Source organism: Gavialis gangeticus, unplaced genomic scaffold, assembly GCF_001723915.1.
Source record: "Gavialis gangeticus isolate Ggan-Ray unplaced genomic scaffold, GavGan_comp1, whole genome shotgun sequence".
In the NCBI taxonomy this organism is placed as follows: domain Eukaryota; kingdom Metazoa; phylum Chordata; order Crocodylia; family Gavialidae; genus Gavialis; species Gavialis gangeticus.
Window position 1 is genome coordinate 31,907,900 of NW_017729029.1, and position 24,086 is coordinate 31,931,985.

Consider the following 24,086-nt stretch of genomic DNA (forward strand, 5'->3'; position numbering starts at 1 on the left):
ACATCCGCAAAAACTACTTCAGTTAGGGCGGCTAGGAGCTGGAACCAGCTTCCAAGGGAAGTGGTGCTGGCCCCTACCCTGGGGGTCTTTAAGAAGAGGCTGGATGCCTACCTGGCTGGACTCATATGAGTCCCGTTTCTGTTTTGGGGTTTTGTTGTTCTCCCGCCCTGGCGGGGGGTCGGGCTAGAAGATCTACTAGGTCCCTTCCGACCCTAAATCTATGAAACTATGAAACTATAAAGCACTAATTTTGCGTGAAGTTGTAATCCTAGACAGATAGCCACATCCTTCCCATCAATGGTCCTGTTATGCAGAATATTTTATGGAATATTCAACTATAGAACTAAATGCTGCATAATAATGGAGTAATAAAAGAAACAATAGCACAAGAGCAGGCCAAAAGAAGAGAAGTATTCAGAATTTTTCTTCTCTTGATGTATGTTTGTGGCAACAGGAGCAGACACACTCAGGCAGCCCTTAGCAGGGAAGGATAAGTAACAACAGGAATGACCAGAGGTTGAACAACAGTATACTGGTAAGTGAACATGGTTAGCATGAGTTCAGCATACAAATGAAGCATAATCAGCCAGTGAAAATAGCTACATTTTTTTCATGGAACATAAACAGAATAGTGGAAGCTAGGCTAATATCTCCTCTCTCAATTTATTATTATGGTATCAGAGAGTCTGACCCAAGTATTGTGCCCTGTCTGTCTTATGCACACCATGCAGTCAGGTGGCATTTACAGGGGCTCTTCTGGAGTAGAATTTGACAACCCCTGGGATAGAGATAATATTTTCTCTTCTCTTTCTCATAGCCAAGGACTACCAAGTCATCCAGTACCCTAACTACCAAAAAGGACCTGAAAAATAGCTGCATTGCCTACACCACATAGAAGAACCAGAAGCTGCTTCATGTCCATTGGAACAATCTCCTAATGTGATGCTGTAGCCAAAAGAGCTAATATAATCCCTGATCATATAAATAAGGAAGAACTATGTAAGAATAATAGGCTATATATATATAGTACTTTTGTATTTTACACATTATAGTATTCTGGGATTGATTGCTCATAATGCCTCCTGTTTATGCTGTTCACATCATGTAAAAGAAGTGGTTACTTACCCTAGGTTAAGTGATGAACGTAAGGCCAATGGGAAAGAAGTCGTGGACATATCCAGAACTCAGGGATTTAATACTAATGCTGCTCACTGTCCCTTACCTGCCATTGAATTTGGGATTTATAGCTGCTGTTGGTGACTAAACCCACCAACAGGAGAAAACAGGGGGTGAGTGGCAACAGTGCTAATTCCCAGCATCCTAGAGCTGTGCTTATATATCAGGTCCAGCAGCCACAAGGATCAGTTCTGCTGCCGTCTCTATTCATGGGTCATCCAGCTCTTAAAAAGCCTGCAATCTAAGTCTATGGGGCCAAACTATTTTTACATTCCTGCTTTAGAGTAACTGTGGTTTTGCAAGATACTCTATACATGTGGATCCCATTCATGCTATGTCTGCACTTCCTCTGCAGGAATTTGGAAAATTTTCACCAGCAGGGTCATTAGTGGGGATTCACACCCTTGTGAATCCTCCTGAGGGTACAGGGAGGGAGGCAACTGTAACTAATTATCTGTTCTTTCATTGCTCAGAATTCAGATGATAAAACTGAAAGGGCAGGTTGTGGACTCCATACATTCAGAGAACCACAAAGAACCGCAGTTATTGTAAAGTAAGCACTGTTCAGATAATTAATTACTTTTGAAAGCACTCACCACATAGGCATTTGAATAAGTGAAACTTTAGCATCTTGTAAGGAATTATACATGCTAACACAATACATACCATACCAAACTTAGAAATATAGATATTAAGTACTAAGTACAGTAAAGCTTAAGGGAAAATATTTTGTTGTACAATGCCAACAGTTACAAATTACTGTATCAAATTTAAGAGCAGAGATACAGATAAGGCTTAAAAAGATGGTTATCTATACATACAGATAATGACAAATTCATAAAAAAAAGTTGCCATTTGGATAACCAAGGTTCAGATATCTGAGGATGTGCTGTAACTGTTTCTTTTAGTATAGATTTGGCTCATAGCCATTAGTAAATAACTTGTTTTGCCAGGTGGTTCGAAGCTGGGAATTAATCTGTATAATGACTGAAAGATTTGTCTCCTTACTTCAGCATCTGTTCTAACTGATGCCACAGCACATCATAGTCAGTAAATATATGTGCCAAGGACCATATAGCTGCTCTACAAATCTCTAGAAATCTTACTGAAGCACGTTGCCAAGGCAACCTAAACCATACTGGCATGAATGAGCTGGAGGATCCAATTTACTGATATTATAGGTTATTCTGCTACAGCCTTTTTTATAGGCTCCAAATTAAAAGTTGGACAATCCCTTTAGCTGGCTTCCAAAGGAACAAATAACTTGGGAGATTTACAAACAGGTCTTGCTCTATCCAAATAAGGAAACCTCTTTATATTCAAGTATGAAGTTCAGTTTCATTCTGAGATGAATGAGTTCTCAAAAATGCAAGTAAGTGTTAATTACCACTGAACAACTCTTGTTGGTAGACATCCAGATAGCATCCATGCTGAGATGTAGGGAATTTGATCCAGATATAAAATGCACCAAATGTGTGAAATTAAGGCCTTCTGATGCAGTTGTGTTATATCCCAACAACACAAAAGATGATGAAGCTCTCAAAATATCAAGCTGGGGAGCCAGTACAGTAGCTATAATGATTACCTGAGTCCATCTTGCCTTTCTGAAGACCATGAGATTCACTGAGAATGGAGGGAAAAGCAAAGGAAAAGATACTTTGAGTTCTCTTTTGTAGAAGAGATAGAGCTGAGGGATTCTGCATTTGTGAAAGAGTTCAGTTAGAATTAACTTTTTTAGAAACGACTCACATGAAATGGGGGGTCCACTGCTTAAATTGGAGTGGGCCATTATTTCAGCTGGAGGGCCACTTAATGAATTCTGGTGAGCTGTTGAGGTCTTCAAGGGTAGCCCCATCCCTTGATTAGTGCCATATCCCACAGTTGCCATCCTGGGAGAAGAAGTCCCACCCCTAATCCCTGACTCTTGCTACCAGAAGTCCCTTCCCTTACCCCAGAAGTACTCCTTTTGCTGGGGGTGCCAGCTTGAAACCAGAAAAAAAACATATACTAAAAAAATCAAACAACTACATAACTTATTTTAATTTTATTTAAAAAATATTTTCGTCCTGATTAATGTGTGTTTGCATAGTACATCTAGAAGTGATTGCATAATAGTTCAAAATACAGTCTTACTTTTGTATATTTTATGTGGTGGGATGTGGGTGTGGGGTACGTGGTTGGGGTGTGGGTGTGTGGGAGGGTGTGGGTATGGTGGGCGGTGAGCAGGGGTGTGTCAGGGCTGTGGGAGGGTGTGGGTGTGTGTTGGAGGTATGGAGGAGGGTGAGGTGTGTGGGAGGGTGTGGGTGGGTATGTATGTGTTTGGGGGGGTAGGTCCTTGGAGTCCCTGGAGCGTGGAAAACCCTGAAGCTGCATGTTGTAGCAGCAAGCAGGGCCAGCTCTGCCTGCCCCCATAGTGTGCAGCTCCCTGATCTCCCACCCCAGTCCCTGGGTGCAGGTGGTGGCAGCATGTGGTGTCAGCTCCACCTGGCCCAGTAGCGCTCCCACCCAATTCCCCAGCTGCACATGGTGGCAGAGCGTGGGGCTAGCTCCACCTGGCCCGATAGTGCATGGCTCCCCACACTTCTACACCAGTCCCCAGCTGCAGGTGGTAGCAGCGTGTAGAGCCAGCCCCACCCAGCCCCATGGCATGCAGCTTCTGCACTCCTGCAACATGCAGGGTTCACCCAGACTGGTCTCACAGCATGTGGCTCCTTACACCCTCACTCCTTTCCCCCAGTGGGATCCCTGGCCCTGATCTGGTGTGGCCCTTACCTGCATTTGCAGGCTCGCAGGCAGGGAGGGCTGGAAACAGCCTTGGGGTGGCCAGGCACAAGCTCTGCCAGGCAGTATCTTCTTGTCTCTAACACCCTGTGTCTCAGGTCTGGGGTGGGTCAGGCCAGGCTGGGCAGGGAGGGTTTGTTTGGCAACCACAGCTGCACATCCTGCATGATGGCGCTGGCTTGTAGAGAGGCAGCTCAGGGCCAGGGCTTACTGAGAGCTTATGGAGGGGCTCTGTGGGCCAGATGGAATTGTTTGGTGGGCTGAATCCAGCCTATTGGTTATATTTTGCATGTTCCTGGCTTACATGGTCTACCAGCTGATTGGTCTCCCCAGTGAAATAGAATCATCATATTTATATGGCTTTAAATGCATCACCCCTCTAACAGGGTAGCTGCCTGGTATTATGGGCTTGATTTGTACTCTATGGCTATTAGATTGCTCACAAGATTTGCTCAATTTTTTATTTTCACAAGTATTAGAAAAGACTAATATGCTAGCTGTACAGCTATCAGTTGTATGTTAATAGTATGGGGTCTGACACTTGTTCATTCTAACCTATTCGACATGCACTCCTCAATACACTCTTTGGAGGTACCGGGGACCAGTGTTTTGGTAGGTGCCTGAGAAACCAGTGTACTGAAAGGCTGACATTTTTCTGATTTGTCCACCAAGAAAGTAACAAGACAATATGCTCTGAAATCCGTATAAACAGATTTATACTGTGAATATTCAAGTGGTGTTCTCTCTTGAGTCACAACTGCAACAATCTGAGGTATAACCTGGTAAAAGTTTTCACAAAAATGGAAGACAATTTATGTCCCAGTCTGTTTAAGCTCTTTCTTATTAATGAATGTGGACTGGTCTATTGATGTGTTATCAAAAGGCAGGTCATTTGACTCTTACCTGCAGAAGGAAGGCTGTTGCACAAATCTGGAATCCAATAATGCTTTGATATACTCTGTACATTGAGATGGGGTCAGGTCTGAACTCTTGCAATTGATTTTTAAGCCTGAGGAAGCAAAAAAACTAAATACTATTTGAACTGACTCTGCTTTCTCTAAAGGTGACTTATTCTGTTGAGCCAGCCATTGAAGTATCTATATATATAAATATAGACCTTGTCACTGAGTATGAGCTGCTACTACCAGGCTGAAAGGAAGTACCCAAATTAATAATGATTGTTTCTTCTGTGAACCAAAGACATTTCTCATCAGATTGAGTGACTGACAGAGAATCACTAAAATCAGATACAGTAGATATACAAACTCAGGTGCCTGGTGTCTACTATATGGTATTTTATTTTATTTTTTTGATTTTCAGAACAGAATCAAAGTGACAGGCATGAAAGGAGAAGGAAAACATTGTCTTCATTCCTTTTATTCTTCTTTTGTGAATCTGGATGCTACTTTTCCTCCTTCTTCTCCCATATAAAGGTACAAGGAAACCTGTAAATGACTTTTGCTCATCATGTCTAGTAATATTAGATGTGAAGACACCAAGGCTAAGTACAGATAGTCAAAATGTCCAAGGCTGAATTGATTCAATCTTTGCAAGTTAGTCTAAACTGAATAGATTGAACTGATAAGCAAGTGAACAGACATTCACCTTTGATTCCAGAAATGCAGCCACATGCCTGCAGTGGCTGAGGCCAGAAGTTGGGTGTTGCTAAAGGATGCCTCTTTGTTGGGCTGGATAAGACAGCTTGGGCCAAGGCTAGCCTGCCCACCCTGTGAGGGGAGAGGGGATTGTGGGGGAGGTGCAAAGCATCCTAGGATGCTGGGAGACTGTGAGTTAACTTGAATCTGGAGGGAATCTGCGTGCATTTGCACCCTCTGTGAAGCCAGAAGTCTGCCTTCCTGGGATGTGGCAGGCCTGCACTGTTAGAATTATATCTTGGAACACTGTGGTCTGGTTTGCTCAGATGGAGTGTTCTTTCCTGTCATGTCTTAATGTTACAACATAAATTTCTGGGAGCTGGAGGAAATAGACCAACGATAATTCTAAGAACTATAGGACAGTCTTCTTATGGGGCTCCACCACCTCTTTACCCCACCCTTACCACTTCAGCAGACTTTAGTGTAAATTCCTGACTCTAGTGCCTCTCTTCACTTTCTGCTAACACAGGCAGAATATGGTGCTTGGGTAAGTGAAAGGACAAACAAAGTATATGCACAGACCTGGTTATAAACAGAGCCCTCAGGTCACTGTTCAGGTGCCCATTCCCTGAAGGCAGGGCAGTGTTTACTGGGTTCATCACTTCTCGTCTGTTTGTGCTCAATATCCACACAATTTTGAGCAGGGCTTTTAGAACTGGCCAGTTCTTTCATAAAGGCTTAACAAGAAAAAAAAGAAAGAAAAACAATCCTTGGCTCTCTGCTACTTTGGGGTCTAACCCCAGGTCTCTTACAGTCTTTCTGGGTCTTCCCCTCATTGGCACTGGTCCTCTTTTTGGGCTCCTCACACCCACCAGTGTTTTAAGGTAAAATCCTTAGTACTGTCACAAAGAGGTACTTCCTCTTGAATATGTACAGATAACAATAAAGAAAATTAAACAGAAAAAACAACTTAGTTTCTTCTCACCATCATGCCTTCACCTGTCCAGAATGAGGCTGTTTCTGGCTCTCGTCACAATCAGTCCAGTCCTGGGTGTATTGCTCCAGGTCCAGACCCTCCCAAGTGTTGCCTAAAGAGCCTTTTCCCCCCTCTCAGGATGGCTCTTCAGTGTTAGTGGGAGGCCTTCCGGCCATCATCTGCTTGCTGGCTCTTCAGCTCCTGCCGGCTGGAGGACTCCTATTTCCATCTTCCAGCTAAACTGGAAGTGGGTCTGCACCAGCACCTGGTGTCATCCTCCCCATACTGCCCCTTTCCAGGGCTTAAAATAGCTGTGCTCATTGCCTTCCCTCCAATACAGAGCAAGAGGTTGCTTTTAAAATTCCACATCTCTGGCACGAAGTGGCTTGTCAGCTCCAGGAGCGAGTAAGGGCAGTGTTCTGCTGCTACTCCTGGAACTTCTTTTTGACTTCCCACGGCCCCTCCACATTTCTGGGACAGAAGTTCAATAAAACAATTTAACTCAAATCAGTTAAGTCTGATACTACATCCATCCAGGTTTATCTTAAACCAGTTCTGGCAATTTTGAAAGCAATTTATGTGCACTGTACTTCTGTTGTGTTACAGAATTAAACCAGTTTCCATTACTTATACCAGTTATGTGTAATTCCTGACTCTAGGCCAAGGGAGGTTTTGGTGCTGATAGTGATGCCAGAGCAGGCTGGTACCGGGCAAGAAGCTCACCCTTAGTAAATGTTTGTGTCTAGAAGTCAATCTTGGGGCCCATTCAGAGGGTGGCACTGAAGCTCTAGCAGCAGGACAAATCTCAGGTCTTTTTACAAAAGGCCCAAACAATGGTGTGCTTGAAGGCTCAAGGAAGGCAAGCACACTGAAATGTTTCCCTAGCCAAGGAGTGAAAGCATACAAATTGTGCCCTGGGGCACAAATCAGTGCCTCTAGGCAGTGGCCATTGAACATGAGAGTCAGCTTTTGGAAAGAAAGCTAAGTACACTATACACCTTATGAATGCCATATAGGGTTCAGAACCCACTCCATCCACTGGAATAAGTTATCTCAACTACTTGCCTAAGTGGCACTTACATAGTCATGTAACTGCAATGTTTAGTACTTTTACATACTTTGGATTCTGTGTAGTACTCTCCTGATCATGCGCAGTAGGCTGAACCATAATTCTGGGTAGAAAAGAATTGCCCAGGCACACACACAAGATCAGGTAAAACCTAAATCTTTAGTCATAGAAAAAACACAACTAGTGGATGTTTGATGAAAGAGAAGGAGGAGGAGGGCCATCCTAACCTTTAGCCCAACTGCTTAGATGTTAGAACACTTGCCCAGGGAGCAAGAAAGTTGGGTTCTAGACCCACATACCCACCAAAAGGGGATTTTAAACAATATTTTCTGTTTCCTAGCAAAGTGCTCCAATCATCAGGCCATGGAGCACTCTCCAGCAATCTTCTTGATATTTGCCAACTGGGCAGCTAGCCAAAGAAGATATGTTGGGCCAGAAGGAGAGCAAGATAGAGGAAGGATGGATCTGTGAAGTAAATGCAGTCCTGGAAGGGTGGGGGACCTGGATTCAAGCCCTGGCCCCTGCCCCTAAGGGACCAGAACCCCCCCACACACCCATACACACACTTTGTCCAACGAATATTAAATGCAAAATGTATTTAAAAAAAACAGTAATGACAAAGACCATGGGGAGAACTAGATCTAAGTTAAACAAGGCATAGGAATGTCTCTAGAATCCTATTTTTACATAGAGAGATACTAGGTAAGGCAGCCCAACCTGGCTCCATGGACCAAATGTCTTATGGGTGCACCAATAAAGATTTTCTTGGCCAATACCAATAGCCAATTATTAACTAGCCATAGCAGGAATGCAGCCAAGCAACATGGAGAGCAGCTCGCTGCAGGTAAGTTGGTGGAGGGAAAGAGGCAAGGGGGAGGGAAGGGGCATGGGGGACCAGATTGAGGTTTTCACAGTGAGGGAGGGAGTGAGGCAGGGGCAGAAGCAGGAGGAGGGGCAAGGAGTGCTGCCCAGCCAGGGTGGTGAATGGGACCTGAGACATAGCAGGACAGAGCCACGGGCAGCTTGTCCAGGAGATCAGCATCCCAGCACTTAAAAATGGCTGCAGAGGCTCATTGAATGAACTTTAGTTCAAGTGCCACCACCACCATTTTTAAACATGGGGATGCTTTTAACCAGAGTCAAGATGAACATAGTGACGTTAGATGCAGGCTGCTCACTGTGGGCAAAGGGGTCTCCACCATAATGCTTTCTCCCTGGGAGCCCTGCACCAGCTGCGTGCCCTCTGCTCACCCAGCACTGGGAGAGGCACAACTCGCTGCTTCCACTGCTGCTGGGCAGGCAGGGGACATGCAGCCAGTATGGGGCTCCTGAGGGAAAGGCAGCAGAAGGGGGAGCCCTGAGCCCATGGTGAAGAGCCTGCATCTGCCCTGCACACACATCTTGAGGGTCACATGCTCCCCATGCATCCTCTGGGGGGGGTGTGCAAAGTGTCATGTAACTGCCCCTCCCCACCCTCCATGTCCCCTGGATGAGGCGCCCGTGGCTCCATCCTGCTTCCCGCCCTGGCCCTGGGTAACATTCACCACCCTGGCTGGGCAGTGCCCCCTACCCCAGCCCCACTCCCTCCCTCCCTCCCTTACTATGGAGGTCTTGATCTGCCCCTCCCACATTCCTTCCCTTCCCCACCCCTTCCCCTCTACAGAATTACCGGTTGGATACTTCTCTCCATGCTGCCCAGCTTTGTTCCTGGCTATGTGCATGCATACGGCTCTGTGCACACACGTGGCAGCCAGGAGGCCTTGACTAGCCTTGATCCAGACAAAAAAGTCAATAGTCAATAATGTTAATTTTCCTTTTATCAGTGCTGATCTGATATGCAATTGATATATCAGTGCACTGCTAAAATGAGTGGCATGGGGCAGGTCCCTGGGCTGGATCCAGCATGTGGTTGGTATAGGGGGTTGGTCCACAGAGAAAACCCATGCATCAGTCCAACTCTGCACCCTGGATCCTGCTATGAAACAACCCTGTGGTTTGACACGATCCAACTCTTGGGTCATATCATCCAACCTGCATGTCTTCCCAGGGGTCCAGAGATATTGGGGGTGGGAGAGGGAGGAACAGTGGCAGCATTAATTGCCATGGCAAATATCCAGACCTCTAGGGAGCCCTGTAGGCCAGAGGTTGCAGCTTATTGATTTGGGGAATTTTTAGTCTTTCTTTTTAGAAGTTTATTTACAGCTACCATGTTTTTAATTCAAATGAGAATCAGGTATATATGAAAGCTGCAGCTTACTGCACAAATTCCTAAAGATAGCATTGTTGAATGTATTGATTATATGGGAATTTACTGAGCTATAACCAACAAATTATTCTATCCTACTAATTGGAATGATGGTAATTATAAAGAGAATATTGATTCATGCCCGTTTGCTATATCTGAGAGAGTAATGGAGTACTATTTATGGCTTTTAAATGGAGTAAAAATCTAGTAAATAGAATATTTCTTCATTTTTCTGCTTCCAAACTGGTTAAGGATAACATTTTATTTACTTAACATTGAACTAGAAGCTTGGTTAAGATGATAAATACAAGGCCTTCTGAAGGTCATATACTGGCGTTATCAATTGTCTCTATGTATAAAAGAAACCTAAAGATTATTCATTTTAATATGTATAAGTGTAGTACCTTGAAATTACTAAATTCCATTACTAAAACCAATGCACAAAGGTGGGCTATTTTAAAATGAAATAGTTTGATGCTGTTGCAACTGGTAGTACCCTATGGACACTGGCAGACATGGAAAAAAAATCCAAAAAAATGCAATTACTGGAAGGAGGAATGCGTTACTTTGACCTGGCTCCACAGCATCTGTATAGATTGGGTCCTCCAGTGGGACTTTTTGGCACTTTTTACTAAAGCTGATTCAATTATCTATTAGATAAAAGTGCAAAGAAAGCCTCACTAAAGTGCCCAATCTATACAGACAGACATTGGGAAAGCCGAGAGCAAGTAACACAAAGTTTCTTCTGGGCATGTGCTGGGCTTGGCGTGGAAGCACGTCAAGTTTAAAGTAAAGTGTCATTTATTTACTTTTCCCCCCACATATGCAATCAGCCTACATACTCATGGCATTTTAAAAATTATGCTTACTTTGAACAAATTCCTAATTTGTTTAATAAGGAGGGACAACTCATACATGAAGTGGTTTTTTTTCAAAATTATCCTCAGGTAATCTAATTATTCTAAATATCAACATAAGCATTATGTAGTAATGGTGCACCAGGGTAGCTCTCCTTTCCCCAGGCTACAATATACCCAGACACCTGTACTGACTTGGAAATCTGCATAGCTTGGGACTTGCAGGATATCTGACCAGGAGCCAGGCTGTGCCAGCACTGAGAGTCCTCTTCACTCTAAGCTTGACTTCCCTCTTTCATACCACTCCTGGAGACCTGGCATTGGCTGCAAGCATACTGGGGTGGAGTTAACCCAGTGACTCTCTTGAACCCCTTCCTTTCCAGGGGCTAACTAGTCCACACTGTTACACACCTTCCTCCTGGAGACCTCATTCAGAGTACTTCCCTCCCTGTATGAATCTTCCCACCCCCCATGACAAAAAATCCACATTAAAGTGGGCCTTTCTGACCATATGGTTCTACCATCCAACTTTGGCCATAGTCACATTCCATTGTGTGGGCAGTCTTGAGCCCAATGTCCAAGGTGGCCATAGGTGAAACAAACATCCTGTGCCCTAGGGCTGTGGGGCAGGAGACACTTCCCTCCATATGACGTCCCCTACTTTCCAGCTCCTTGTTCCTGTCCCCTTTAGGGCTGTCTCTGCCATCTCTTCTAGTTTGGGTAAATGAGTACAGGGGTCCCCATCTGAGCCTGATGAAGGCCCCAGTCCCTTGGGTCAAAAGTCCCTCACCTTGGCTGGGGTAATGGCTCCAGTTGGCACTTTTTGCATACCCTGCCTTATCTGGAAGCCTATCTCTGGGGCCAGTCTCAGGCATTGAGATGTCTGGGTCTCCTAGACTCATGACCTCTGGAGGATTCTGCTGCCAGGTACTGCTCCATCTGGTAAACCAGCTCTGCTACTGCTTTGGGCTGATGTCACAATACCCAGTCCCTACCCCCAAGGAGCATTTTTCAGATGAACTGCTCCAGAAGAATTACCACTGCCACATGCTTCCTTGCTTTCTCATCCAGTTTGAGCCAGCACCAACACCCGTCCCTCAGTCACAGGGCAACAAAGTGGAGCTGGCCTCCAGGTGGATAGTACTTCTCATGAAATTTCTGTCTGAAGGTCTCCTATGAAGGAGGACATCTAGTATTGTGGCTTTTCCCTTTTGGTAATCATAAGCCATCTTGGCATTGAGACCCCAATAGGCCAACTGGGCTCTCCCTGACAGATATGGAACCAGGATCATTGCCCATTGCTCCAGCAGTCTGGCCACTGCCACCCTATAAAATGTCTTTAAATACTCCTAAATACTCATTGGTTGGTCCCATCTTGGTCAGATCGGTGGGAATGTTCTGGCTTGTGGCAGTTGGATTGGGGGACACCACTGATGCAAGTGGTCATGACAAGATGCTAATCTGCTGCTGGTAGTGGTGGTGGTTCTGAACTAATAAGCCCTTAGTTAGTTGCTGGTGTTGGACAGTCATCCATTTCAGTAGTGGACCGGTGGGGTAGAGGGAAGGGAGGTGGGCACCCCCTGTGATCTGCTTCTCCACTACCTAAATCCCCTTTCTGGCAAGGGTTAGGATTGCTAAAGTGCTTACATTCTCCACCAAAATCTAACAGGGCACTGCGGAATCTCCCCAGTCCCTGGGCTACAATCTACCCAGGTATCTGCACTGACCTGCAAATCTGCATAGCTTGGGTCTTGGAGGATGTCTGATCAGGAGCCAGTCCGAGTCAGCACTGAGAGTCCTCTCTTCTCTGATCCTGACTTCCCTCTTTCCTACCACTTCTGCAGGGCTGGCACTGCCTGCAAGCATACTGGGGCAGAGCCAATCCAGCCCAGCAACTCTCTTTAACCCCTTGCTCACCAGAGGCAAGCCAATCCATGCCATCACCTATGAATATTATGTACAGCATTGGTAACTGATTTATCATTATTTATATAGAGAGCTCACCTTCCATTGATTTTGAGTAAGAGATTTCTGCTTACACTAAAAGTATCTTTTATGAATTATGTTTTGTTTTGAAATGGGAGAATAGCATGCTATACTTGCACTTGTTTTACTACCACTTATTAACAAGCTTATGGTGAGCATGTCCAGACCTCATCATATAGTCATTCCTCAATTAAGAGAGGAGCGACCAAGCAAGGAAAGCACTCTCTTCATTGGAAGCCAGAAATCACCAGCATGAATTCTCACAGCACTAGAAATTCCATAATTTGTAATCAAGTATGCCTCCTTTCCTTATCCACTGGGAGGAAAGACAATACCCTGTATCCCTCCTTCTATCTCTGGGTACAATATCCCGTGTCAGAGTCACATAGCGTGATTTGAAACATGGGGAGAAATACATTTAGGCTAGGGACAGGCATTCAAAAAGCTGGAGCCTGAATTGATTCAATCTTTGTAGGAATCAATCTGCAAGTGAACAGACATTCATGAAATGCAAGCACATGACTGCAGTGGGGTCTGCTCACCCTGACCACCACTGCTGCTTCTTACCCCCTTCTGCCCCCTCTGCCAGATGCAGGAATAGTCCCAATCCCTGCCCCCTGACCTAAGGGGCTGTGCCAGCCACTGTCTAGCCCCACTCCTGCCCCTAGAGCAGTGAGGGGGTGCAACCCTGATTGGGGCTGCAGCCCTTGTCATGGTGTCCTGGAGCGTGAGCCTCTTGGTGAGAAGAGGCTCATTCCTCAGACACCAGAACAGGGGCTTCTGCCCCATCAGGGCCCTGCCTCCTTGCCACTCCAGCAGCAGGGCCAGGAGCCCATTAGGTTGGGGGTAGGGAGAAGGGTTATTCCCCCCCCCTCCAGTGTCTGGTGGATGGGGCAGGAGGGGGCTTATCCTGCCACTCAGACCCATGCAGGGAATGAGCAGTGGTGTTGGTCAGGTCTGGCAGACCCCTGCTGCAGTCCCCTGGTGGCAGTGGAGGTAGATAGAGCAATAACTCCTCTCCCTGCCCAGTACCCTGGGGAAGAGGGGGGAATAACAAGGGGGAACACCCAGCAGACCCCGGCTCAGGTTCATGGGACAGGGAGGGGGCAATTCATCCCCCTCCCTGGCCAGTTTATTCCAGGCCTCAACCCGGGGCTGGTCACTCCCTCACTGCTGAAGCAGCCAGTGGAGACATGCAAGTTATGCTGGTGGAACAAGGGAGGGTGGGGGCAGGAATGAACCTCTTCCCTGCTCCCTTCTGATGTCAGCATCTGGCCAGGCCCCCACCCTGCCTGTCCCTGCTCTGGCTAGGGAGCAGAGGGCAGGACGAGCCCTGCTCTGCTGGAGCAAAGAGCCCACCCCAGATAGCAAGCCAGGATGCTGGGGGACTCTGGTTTAACTTAAACTAGGAAGGAGTCTGGGACAGAAATTGTCTAAACCGGTTTGAACTCAATCACTTTAGTCTGATACTACATTCAACCAGGTTTACATCAAACTGGTTTCAGCCATTTTGAAACTGGTTTATGTGCATTGAACTTATGTTCTGTTACAGGTTTAAAACAGTTTCTGATCACTTAAACTGGCTTATGTGTAATGTCTGTCCCTAGCCTTAAAGGATAAAAGACAGCTTGAGTTTTGGTTTTGATAGTCCTCCCAATTTCAAATTGGAAAAATGATGTCCTTGTTTATTTAAAATTCAGGTAGAAATAATTAATAATTAAATTTAATAATAAATGTTGAACTTAAGTATCTGCAAAAACAGACATACACAAAGACACAGACATAAACAAAAACATCATCTCTAGAAAAAGTTAGCATTAATAGAATTAGTATTTGATAGAGAACTGTTGCAAACATAGAATGAGTCCATGTCCAAGAGAGCTCAATGGGTTGAAGTTAGAACTAGGGTCCAAAGGAAAACAAGAGAATCCCAGGGAGGGTATAGTCTGTCCAGAGAGAATGCTCCACAGAGGATTCTGTGTTCAAATTTCTGTGAAACTGAAAAGGGATTGAGTAGAAAACTTTAATTGGACGAGAATCTGATCATTAGATGAAATATGAAAGAGGTCATTGTAGTTCTTGTTGGGCCTTTTACAAATTCACTGTATGAGCCAAGGGTCTGGGAGTTCCCATTCCGGTCATTTCTCCCTGCATTCCCAACTGTGGGAGATGAGAAGAGTTCACATCATGAAAGGGAAAGTAGATAAAACAAAGACAGGATTCTGTCGTTAAAATACAATTTAACTCTCATAATATAGTAACTTTACTCACTGAGTAACCATTCTCATTTATAGTCTTAAATTTCCTCCATATGTCTTTCCTCTAGAAAAAAGCATCATGCTATTACCACTTATATCAATGTTCAGGAAATATACAGGTAAACTGATTATGTATACAGTGCAATATAACACTCCTCTTTGGTAACAACAGGATAAACAGAAAATTGAAGCTAAAACAAAGAATTCATCAGAACAAATAAGAAATATTTTTATGTTAAAGAGGCTACTATTTTTTTTTTTGAGAACCTGGGAGGAAGACAAAAATATAGATGCACAGTAGCTCTGAAAATCTCTCATAAGCTGAACAGTAACTGCAACAGAAGGATAGTATGAAAAAAGAAAGTTTATTTTAGTTTTCAGCCATCTGTGGTAGACATATCCCTGAGGTGTTATGACGGGTAAAATGCCAACCAAGTATAGGTATGTAAGGGCTGATTCAAGTGTCATCAAAATGTAGTGATAAAGTAATCAAGCAGGGGTAGTATTCTGTAATATTTCAAATAACAATGTATAGGGCAAGTTACATTTTATCTTGGTTTAAATTGTTTATTTTTATATTGATTTTAAAATATCTGGAGTAAAGAAAGTGCTAATTAAAATAGCAAAGATTTCAAATAATGACACATCCTCAATCTGGACATTCAATACAATTTATCTGGTAGATAAGTAGAATCCATACTCTACTATTACGTACAGCTAAACATTTGTTTTAGGGAAGCAGTAAAGATCATTATGAATGCATTATGAGCTTAGAGATAAGTTTACAGCCAACACTATGCATAATAAAAATGATTTCACTGATAAAAATATCCCTCTCTTTTCCCTAATACAGTGATTGAAGATAAGACAACCAGCATGATGGGAGTAGTTTATACAGTGTCCTTCAGAAATACCATAAAGCTTGCAAAGAAATTCCACAATTATTTTAGACATTAGAAGGGTCTGCAAAATTGTATTCTGTACTGGAGTATATCCAAATGCTTGAGTTTTCAAAGTAAATCAGTATCTTTAGTCTTAAAGCAAACTGGGTCTGAATGTGGAGAAAACCTGAATCAAAATGGCAGAAATTAGGTGGAACAAATTCTTTTCAGAAGACTTTTACCTTTACACCATCTTTTTCTTTTTATGGCACCAATGCATAACTGATATATTATGGGAAGATGCCTAATGTCTTCATCCATACTCTGACCTCCTCAGAAGTGTTATACATATGATGCTGATGCTGTGTTACCCTCTAATGTGACAGTGAAGAAAAAAAGACAGATGGGTGCGTCCTGATGAGCATGCACATGTGGTTTGTGGCACCTCAAACCTGTTTGAAGTGCTGTAAACTGCATGCAGCGCACAAGCACCCATTTGTCACACTGCTCATTTTCAGTGTGGTGGGGGGTTTTTTTACACCAGGAAATCATAGGAGCTGGCCCCAGCCTCCCCTATCCCGCCTAGGTCACTTTGCTGTGCACCAGAATGCACAAGCAAGGTGTGTCTGGGGGCAAATAGCAGTGACATAAATGTGCCACTCCTTTTTGTCCTGCAAGAAATGCATGCCCCTGAAAGTACACATTCTTTGGGTTGCACACCTGATGGCCTACAAAATGAAGAAAGGAGTATGGGTCCAAATGATGGCAGGGAAAAGGAAAATTATTTTAAGGGTAGTGAAGGCTATTGGACTCCACTTTTCATTCAGATTTTGTTTAAAAGCAAAACAGCTCCTTTTACAGTTCCAAAAAAAGGACAAAAACCTAGCCATTTTACACATTTTTTCCTGTTTCCTGTCCTCTCTTTCTCTTTTTTCTAATGTGTGAATATTGTCTATAAATCTTTAAAATAGCTGGTTCTTGCCAACAGTAGCTTAATTCTTCTCATCACTTATTTATAGATTTTTTTTACTCTTTTGCTTCCTTCTCTTTTCTCTTAAGTTACTTATTTTATCTCCCTTCCCCAGTGTCCTCTTGTCTGAATAATTTTACTTCAGTTTCTTTAATACATGGTTTTCCTGTGTTCTATTTTTTAAACATGTTTCTGGTCTAACCTCTGGTCCTTTCAACACTTTCCTTTTTTCCTTTCTTCCAAAATATAAACACAGATTTGGTCTCTACCCAGGTGACTTTCATGTTGGAAGAGTAAAAAAAGAAAAATGATTTTGAAAAAAAGCGAGAAAGCTTGTGTTTATAGCACTTCACCCCCAGACATTTTAGGGGTAGAAAAATGATGTTTGTAGTAGAATAATTATATCTATATCTATCAGAGCGTGGATTCTTTTTCACCATAAGAGAAAGTATTCTTTACAATATATATAACTATTTTACTACCATCTACATTTGTTCATCTAAAAGAAACATTTTCTATTATAACATGTGTGGAGACATGTCAGTTAAGATTCAAGTCATGTTACATGTAGCACCAAACAGGGGAGCTCTTTTAAAATATATTCTCTTTTATTTGCTTGCTCTCATCAGCTTTCCTTTTTCCTAAGACTTTTGTTCTCTCATTCACTCCTCAACTCTTTGTCTGTGTAGGAGTAAATTTAGTCAGGCTTCTGGCCTACTTGACTAGAAAAACAGACAGAAACCAAAAGTGCCGATACTGCTTATTTCAGTTACATGTTTTGAGATAAGAAATCCTGCACGTCTTATTACCCTGTGCACAGATGTCCAATTAAGTAAACTTGTTTTAGTTTCTCCCAGGTTGTATTTTTTTTTCTTTCTTTATCTGTCTTAAGTATAAAAATGCTTGAAAACTTAGAGAGGAGGAGGATTCCTTTGAAACAGACAAGTGGGTGATTCCCCTTGCTGTATGAAATCCTCCCTGTGATCACAGGATACCCCTAAATAAAGAAAAGCTGGCTGTGTCAGTTCTGATTCAACCACAACGCAAAGTTTGATTTCTTCCACATCTAGCATTCCATTTGTTTTCCTTCCTATTCTCTCATCATTTCATGTCACTCCAGCTTACATGGCATTCTTGGTTTTCTACCATACGTCCTCTTTAGTTTGACAGGTATTTTCTTTCTCTAATCAGATGTATTATATTATGAGACTGTCATGTTGTCTTTTCAGTGTTTCTTTTTCAGGATGGGGATTGCAGGAGTGATGCATAACCTTGTACAGCAAGGTCACAAAGAAAAACACGAATCAGTATGGTGGCTTTCTACTACTTCATATTTTTATATTATGTGAGGGGTAGCGATAGTTATCCCCACGCTACAAATAAAAAAGGAAATACAACTTCAATGTAGGATCCTGGAAACAGTCCTCCTCCCAAAACAGAACCATCAGAAGAAATAGCATACAAGCTGAAAAGGGCCAAGGTTGATGCTTCTTTAAACTAAAGAGAAGATCATCCAAAGCCATAGATTCAGATTTTTTGCATAAGCTTCTGTGTTTTAAATCATTCAAAGAAAATCCCAAACCAGATTTGGATTTATTGCTCAGGATTGTACTGACACATACGCAAGTCCAAATAATCTGCTCACCCTTAAAGTTTATTTTGGGCAAGTGTGCATTTCCTTCTGAACTAGTTACCCATCAGCAGAAAACACTGTCAAACATTTACTCTAGTAGACCAATTTCATTCTATTTATCTTAAATAGAAAATGGATTGTCCTAGATAGATAATTCCCTATTTGTTCCTTATTAATTTCCATATTAATCTAATGAATTCCTGAGTTAACTCAGGAAAATTCTTGCGATCAAAACACGACAAAATTTACTAAAAATGAATATTTGTCTAAAAACCCATTATCTAATCAAGGTAAAAAATATCATATGAGCAATCATTAACACAAATCAAGAACATTTTAAATAAATAGGTTACAAAGACCAACAGGCTGAACATTAATACTTGAAATTATTCAATTAATAGCTAAATTAATACTTTTCAGATATTAGGATCAAATTATGACAATTCACCAACTAAAAATGGAGAACATTCATAGTAAATATTATTCATAATTAATACATCAAGCATCTATAGTTGGCACCCATTTAGTTTCCAAAGCAATAGTGAGATATGAAGAACCAAATCTAAGCTGTTATTGTTTTCACAATTCAGGTAATTTTGTCCATTATAAAGAAAAGTGTTAAGGCTAGATATGTAGTAGGGTTTTGCTCAAATGTCCCATGTTTGCTTAAGAATGGTGTAGCTCTACATTTGGTAGAATCCGTTTTATTCTGGTGTACACAGCTTGTAACTTTCCATAAGTATAATGTCTAATGCTGTTCAGGGTGGAATGAATTGAAAGGGTTTCCATTGGTGTAAACCACTGAAAACAATAGAGCTATGCCAATGCACTACAGGTACGGGTCTGATGTAGGCCACACCTAAGCTTAACCAATATAGCAATGACAAGCTGCAAAAGTGTAGCTAAGCAGAAGGCCCCACAGCCTGTGTTTGAGCTATCATAATGTGAACCTTTGCAGATGCCTACTAGCTTGGTCAGCAAAGTAAAAAAAAACAAACCCAAAACATACATCAACATGTTTAACAAATCATAATTAAACAAAGCACAACGCCTGAAAGAAGACAGTGTAAAAAGAGACATTACATTATATTATGGCTTTATCTTAAAACATTAGAAGTAGTAATTGATGTAACCAAACATATTAAATGTTATTGTACTATAATAGATCATTTTTACATGCTTAGATTATTTGTTAAAAAAAAAAGAAAAAAAGCAGCCTTGTCAGAGATGACCATAAACTAGGGTAAACAAGTAAAAAGCCAGTGTTAAACAGCATTCCACGGTGCAGAAGAAAAGGAGATAAGAAACCCTCCCTTTTACTTTTCCAAGGATGTATATATCCCAACTAATTGACACAAGTCCATAAGAGATCTGGTTCAAACCAGTTCTAAAAGTTTCAACGTTTCAGAAAAACAAAGACATTTAAATAAACCACTCAAAGATCATTTATTAAAACCAAGCAACTATAAATATTGGGGATAGGTTAAAAAAAACTTGGGCTTTGCTAAAGCTCAACAGGGGCTGGACCCCAAAGTCCCCAGGGGAACAGAGAAGCTTGGCCAGTGGAACTGTATTTTTTTCCCCTGAATACAAGACTACATAAGCATTGCCTTTACTGATACAAATAAACCTTTGCTTTTGCATATCCTAATAAAGCTTTCAAGTTGTGATTGGAATGGTCTCAGTGGTCATCAGCCTCTTCTCACCCACAGTTGAAATTTAGAGCAACACTGGCCCCTGGTAGTTAAAGTGCCTGTACTCATCAGCTCCTTGTCTCTTTTAGAATTATAAATAGCTACTATAAATTATAAATAATTATTAATAAGATTGTTGCTACCAGTGGTGGAAAAGCATTGGTGTTAGGATCCATGTAAAATTTCAGAAGAAAAAAAATGCTGAGGTTAAGTTTGTGCATTTTCAGGAAAAGGAATTGTTGTTTAGAGAAGAACTTGAAACCACCAATCAGGCAAAATTTGACATCAATGAAACACAGAAGATGACTTTAGAGGTCAATATTTATGTATGAAATAAATGGTAGAGAGATTTCACTCTACACATTATTTAAAATTATTCTTTTGGTTATTAGTTCTTTTACTTATTAGTTTCTGTTGAAAGAATGAACTGATTAACTATTACATTTATTAAATAATTAGAAAACAGAGTGCCACTGTACTAACTGTACAATAGGTTGCTTACTTATGATACACAATACTAAATTGACATTCCAGTATTATCAGCCCTGATAGAGCTCATGCTCTCCAAAGTCAGAATAAAAGTGGATATATTTTTGTATTTTTAAATATGAGACAATAAAGGAGGGAAGACTGGGTGTAGTCAGAAGTATGTGGCTGCATGTATTGCATTTTTTCATAGAGAGCAGAATCTTGAATTAAGAATCTTTAGTGGGACTTTGTTGTTCCAAATAGATATATGTATTTAATAAAAATGAGTAAGTTATCACAAGAATGAAAAAAGTGGTAGAAAAGGCAAAAAATGAAAACTGTTATGGTATGGTAAACAACAAAGCAGCAGCCCATATTTAGGTTTTTTTTAGCATCTTCACTTTGCAGGAACAGGGACCTATTTGCAAGCTCTTGGAAATTCAGATCTCGGCATCTGAATGATGTTGACTTGTCAACATATCAAAAGAGACTTGATAGTAGAGTTCTGAGGACAGGAGACTCTGGTATGGCAATTTATAGTAACAATCAGCATGGGAAGGTCTCTTGGCCCAGAGCCAGGAACTGAAACTGGATTCTGTCAACTTTTTGGTGGCTTAAACTGAAATTAAACTGGAACCAAAGATTTGTTATGTCAGGAAACTACACAGAAAAATCACCACCCTTCAAGTTTAAACAGATCTGTCTAATGAGATAAGGACAACCAATTAGAAAGGAAAATACCATCTCTGGAGAACAGTTAAGACTAATGGAATTCACAATTTGACAATGTCATTATTGTGGCTAGTGATTTAATTGATAGAACAGAACTTGAGCTCTTCAAATTTACTTGACAAAAGGCTTTGATAGTTCTAGAGATTGTTTTTCATTACTGCAATGAGTTGTTGTAATTAGCAATCTCTGTGTTGAACTTGATAAAATATATAAAATGGATTACTGTAACATTTGGGTTATTCAGTTAAATGTCACACATGAACAAAAAGAATAATTAGAAACTCCAAAAATTAAATTTTCAAAAGCAATTCTAACCTCGCTTATTACATATATATGTATATAATAATATATGTATGTATGGCAATTGAGAGCCCAAACATAACATGACCTGGGGGTAGGCCATTTCCAGATCTTCCAGTAATAATAATAATAGTAATAATAATAATAATAATAATAATAATAATAATAATACATGACAGTGTGATGTGGACAGGGCATGGACAGGACATGGAGACGTGCAGAGACTCATGTTAGATTCCACAGCACAGCTAAGATAAAGGAGATGTAGTGAGTTTAACTAGGCATCCTTAGATTACACCCATACTTTTGTGACCGTGGGAGCTCAATCATCATTTTGGATACCCTTGTAGAAAAAATGAAGGAATTATGTATATTATTTTTTCTAAATATAGCAAACACCTAAATTTACCTATTTAATATTCAGGGGAAAGGTTCTTCAATAGGCAGTTACAATTTATAATTCATTAAATATTATTAATGCAACATTCAGTTTCAGAGATCAAGAACTGGAAAACCATTAAATATTGGTCAGTGGAGCTGTTTGTGTAAATCAGGGCAGAATTCAGCACATGCTGAATACTATGATAAATTATTGCTGTATTTATATATAAAAATGAAAAACTGTTAAGCCATTGCCATATATGGGGTTATATCATTACATAACTTGTATAATCATTATACAACTATAAAACTGAGGAAAAACAAGGATGATCATATTTATATGCATGTACATTGTGTCCTGTAATATCTTAGATGCCAATCCTGCACACATGCATGCATTTGCAAAATATCAAGCAGATGAGTTGTTTCATTCACTTCAATGTAACTGTTCATCAGCTCACAAATAAGCATGTGTATAAGAGTACTGTAACAGGGGGCCCTCCCGGGGCCGGTTAGATGTTGGCCCACCCACCTGTTTCTGGGCTAACCGCTTGCCTCTCTCTCCTGCCACATCTTGATGACAAATGATTTTGACGTTATTCAGGTAGGAGGCCACCCATTTAGGACCCAATGAGTAGGGGTGATATCCCCAGCTGTAAACCTTCCCCTACGCTGGGATCCATGCCTCGCAGATGGCATCCCAGGCAGCTAAGCTCACCTGTAATACTTCTCCCCCTCAAGCTGTGGTCCCCTCTCTGGGACCTTTGGCTCCCCCTTAGGCCCTGGCCTCACCCTCAGGCTAGTCAAAATCCCAAGCCTCTTGCTTTGGGCATCCCATGCGGTGGACCCATGGCCCTTTGGCCCCCCTTGGGTCCTAGCCCCAGCATGGACCAGTGCAAGGGTCCATCCAATCAGGTCTGAGCAGCTTGCCTTCTCTCCCTCACAACTTGACTGCATCAAGAGAGCCGCAGACCTCTCAAAGATCTCCCAGGTCTGGGCTTTCCCCAGCCAAGAATGTGTGGGGGCTGGAGGTTATCAAGTGCCCCCTACCCTTCTTTCACCAGGGAGGTTCATGGTCCTGGCATTTCCTGGGGCTGCTGTGAATCCAGAAGTCCCACCAGGCCTGGCAGGGTGCAGTTTTTGGTCATGCCCAGGACCTGGGGCCTCCTCCATCCCCATAGCCCCGGCTCATACGTCCAAGTTGTTTCTGGCCCATGGAGTTCAGCAGGGAGATGTTCTAACCCTGTTGGCCAGTCTCAGTTGCCTCCTCTTAGCAGAGAGAGCTGAGCATTAAATGGCCTCCCTCATCACTCAGGCACCTGCCATCTCTCTGACCTAAAGTGGCAGGCACCAACAATGCCCTGCCAGAAGTACCTTGGATTATAGTTTAGAGATTTCAAATTATAGCACATTAACCTTGTTTGTTTAAATAGCATTTTGTTGGACTCCACTGGAATTGTATTTAGCACATCATTGCAAAGCATTTCTGCACTTTGGATATAAATTCCAGATAAGGAATTTAAAATACATATTTTTATGAAGTAAGTGTATTAAAATAAATAAGTTATTTATAACAAAAACCAAAATGTAAAAATTACAGTTGGGAGAATGGATCTTCTAAATAAAATCTCATATGTCAAAAATGGAATTTTTTATTAATCCTTAGGGGTCTGTCAATCAATCAAACTATTGCTTTCAGACTCCCTGAACACATTTTATTCATTAAAGGGCAAGCAAAAGCTTCCACATTTTACAGTAGATAAAACTAACTGCTTAAAGGAATATTTAGCACAAACTGCAACATCTGCAAAGTACTTACCACAGTTTGATGGTTGACCTGGATCACCTCATCCCCTGCATGAATCTTTTTACACTGGTCTGCAGGAGACTGAAAGGCAAGAGATAACAGGTAACTTGGTGGCTGTAGAGGACCAGAGTCTAACAAGTAAAAAAAAGAAGGGCTATGATCAAGAAAAATCTTTTCTAAAAACAACAGTGAAATTGTATTTATAAAGGTGCTATGATTCCTTTTCCAGCCATGTGCGAATACTTACAACATGGCTAGGTATTTTAAAACCCCCTTC

The 24,086-nt window shown here is 41.8% G+C and overlaps 1 protein-coding gene across 1 annotated transcript in view; it reads right to left on the bottom strand.

Moving 5' to 3' along the window:
• The window catches only part of LOC109300344 (connector enhancer of kinase suppressor of ras 2-like), a 444,864-nt gene that overhangs the window by 168,690 nt on the left and 252,088 nt on the right, over positions 1–24,086 (bottom strand). Inside the window, exon 8 of the mRNA XM_019521027.1 lies at positions 23,822–23,890. Within this exon, the coding sequence (XP_019376572.1) occupies positions 23,822–23,890 (69 nt within the window). The remainder of the gene's footprint in view (positions 1–23,821; positions 23,891–24,086) is intronic.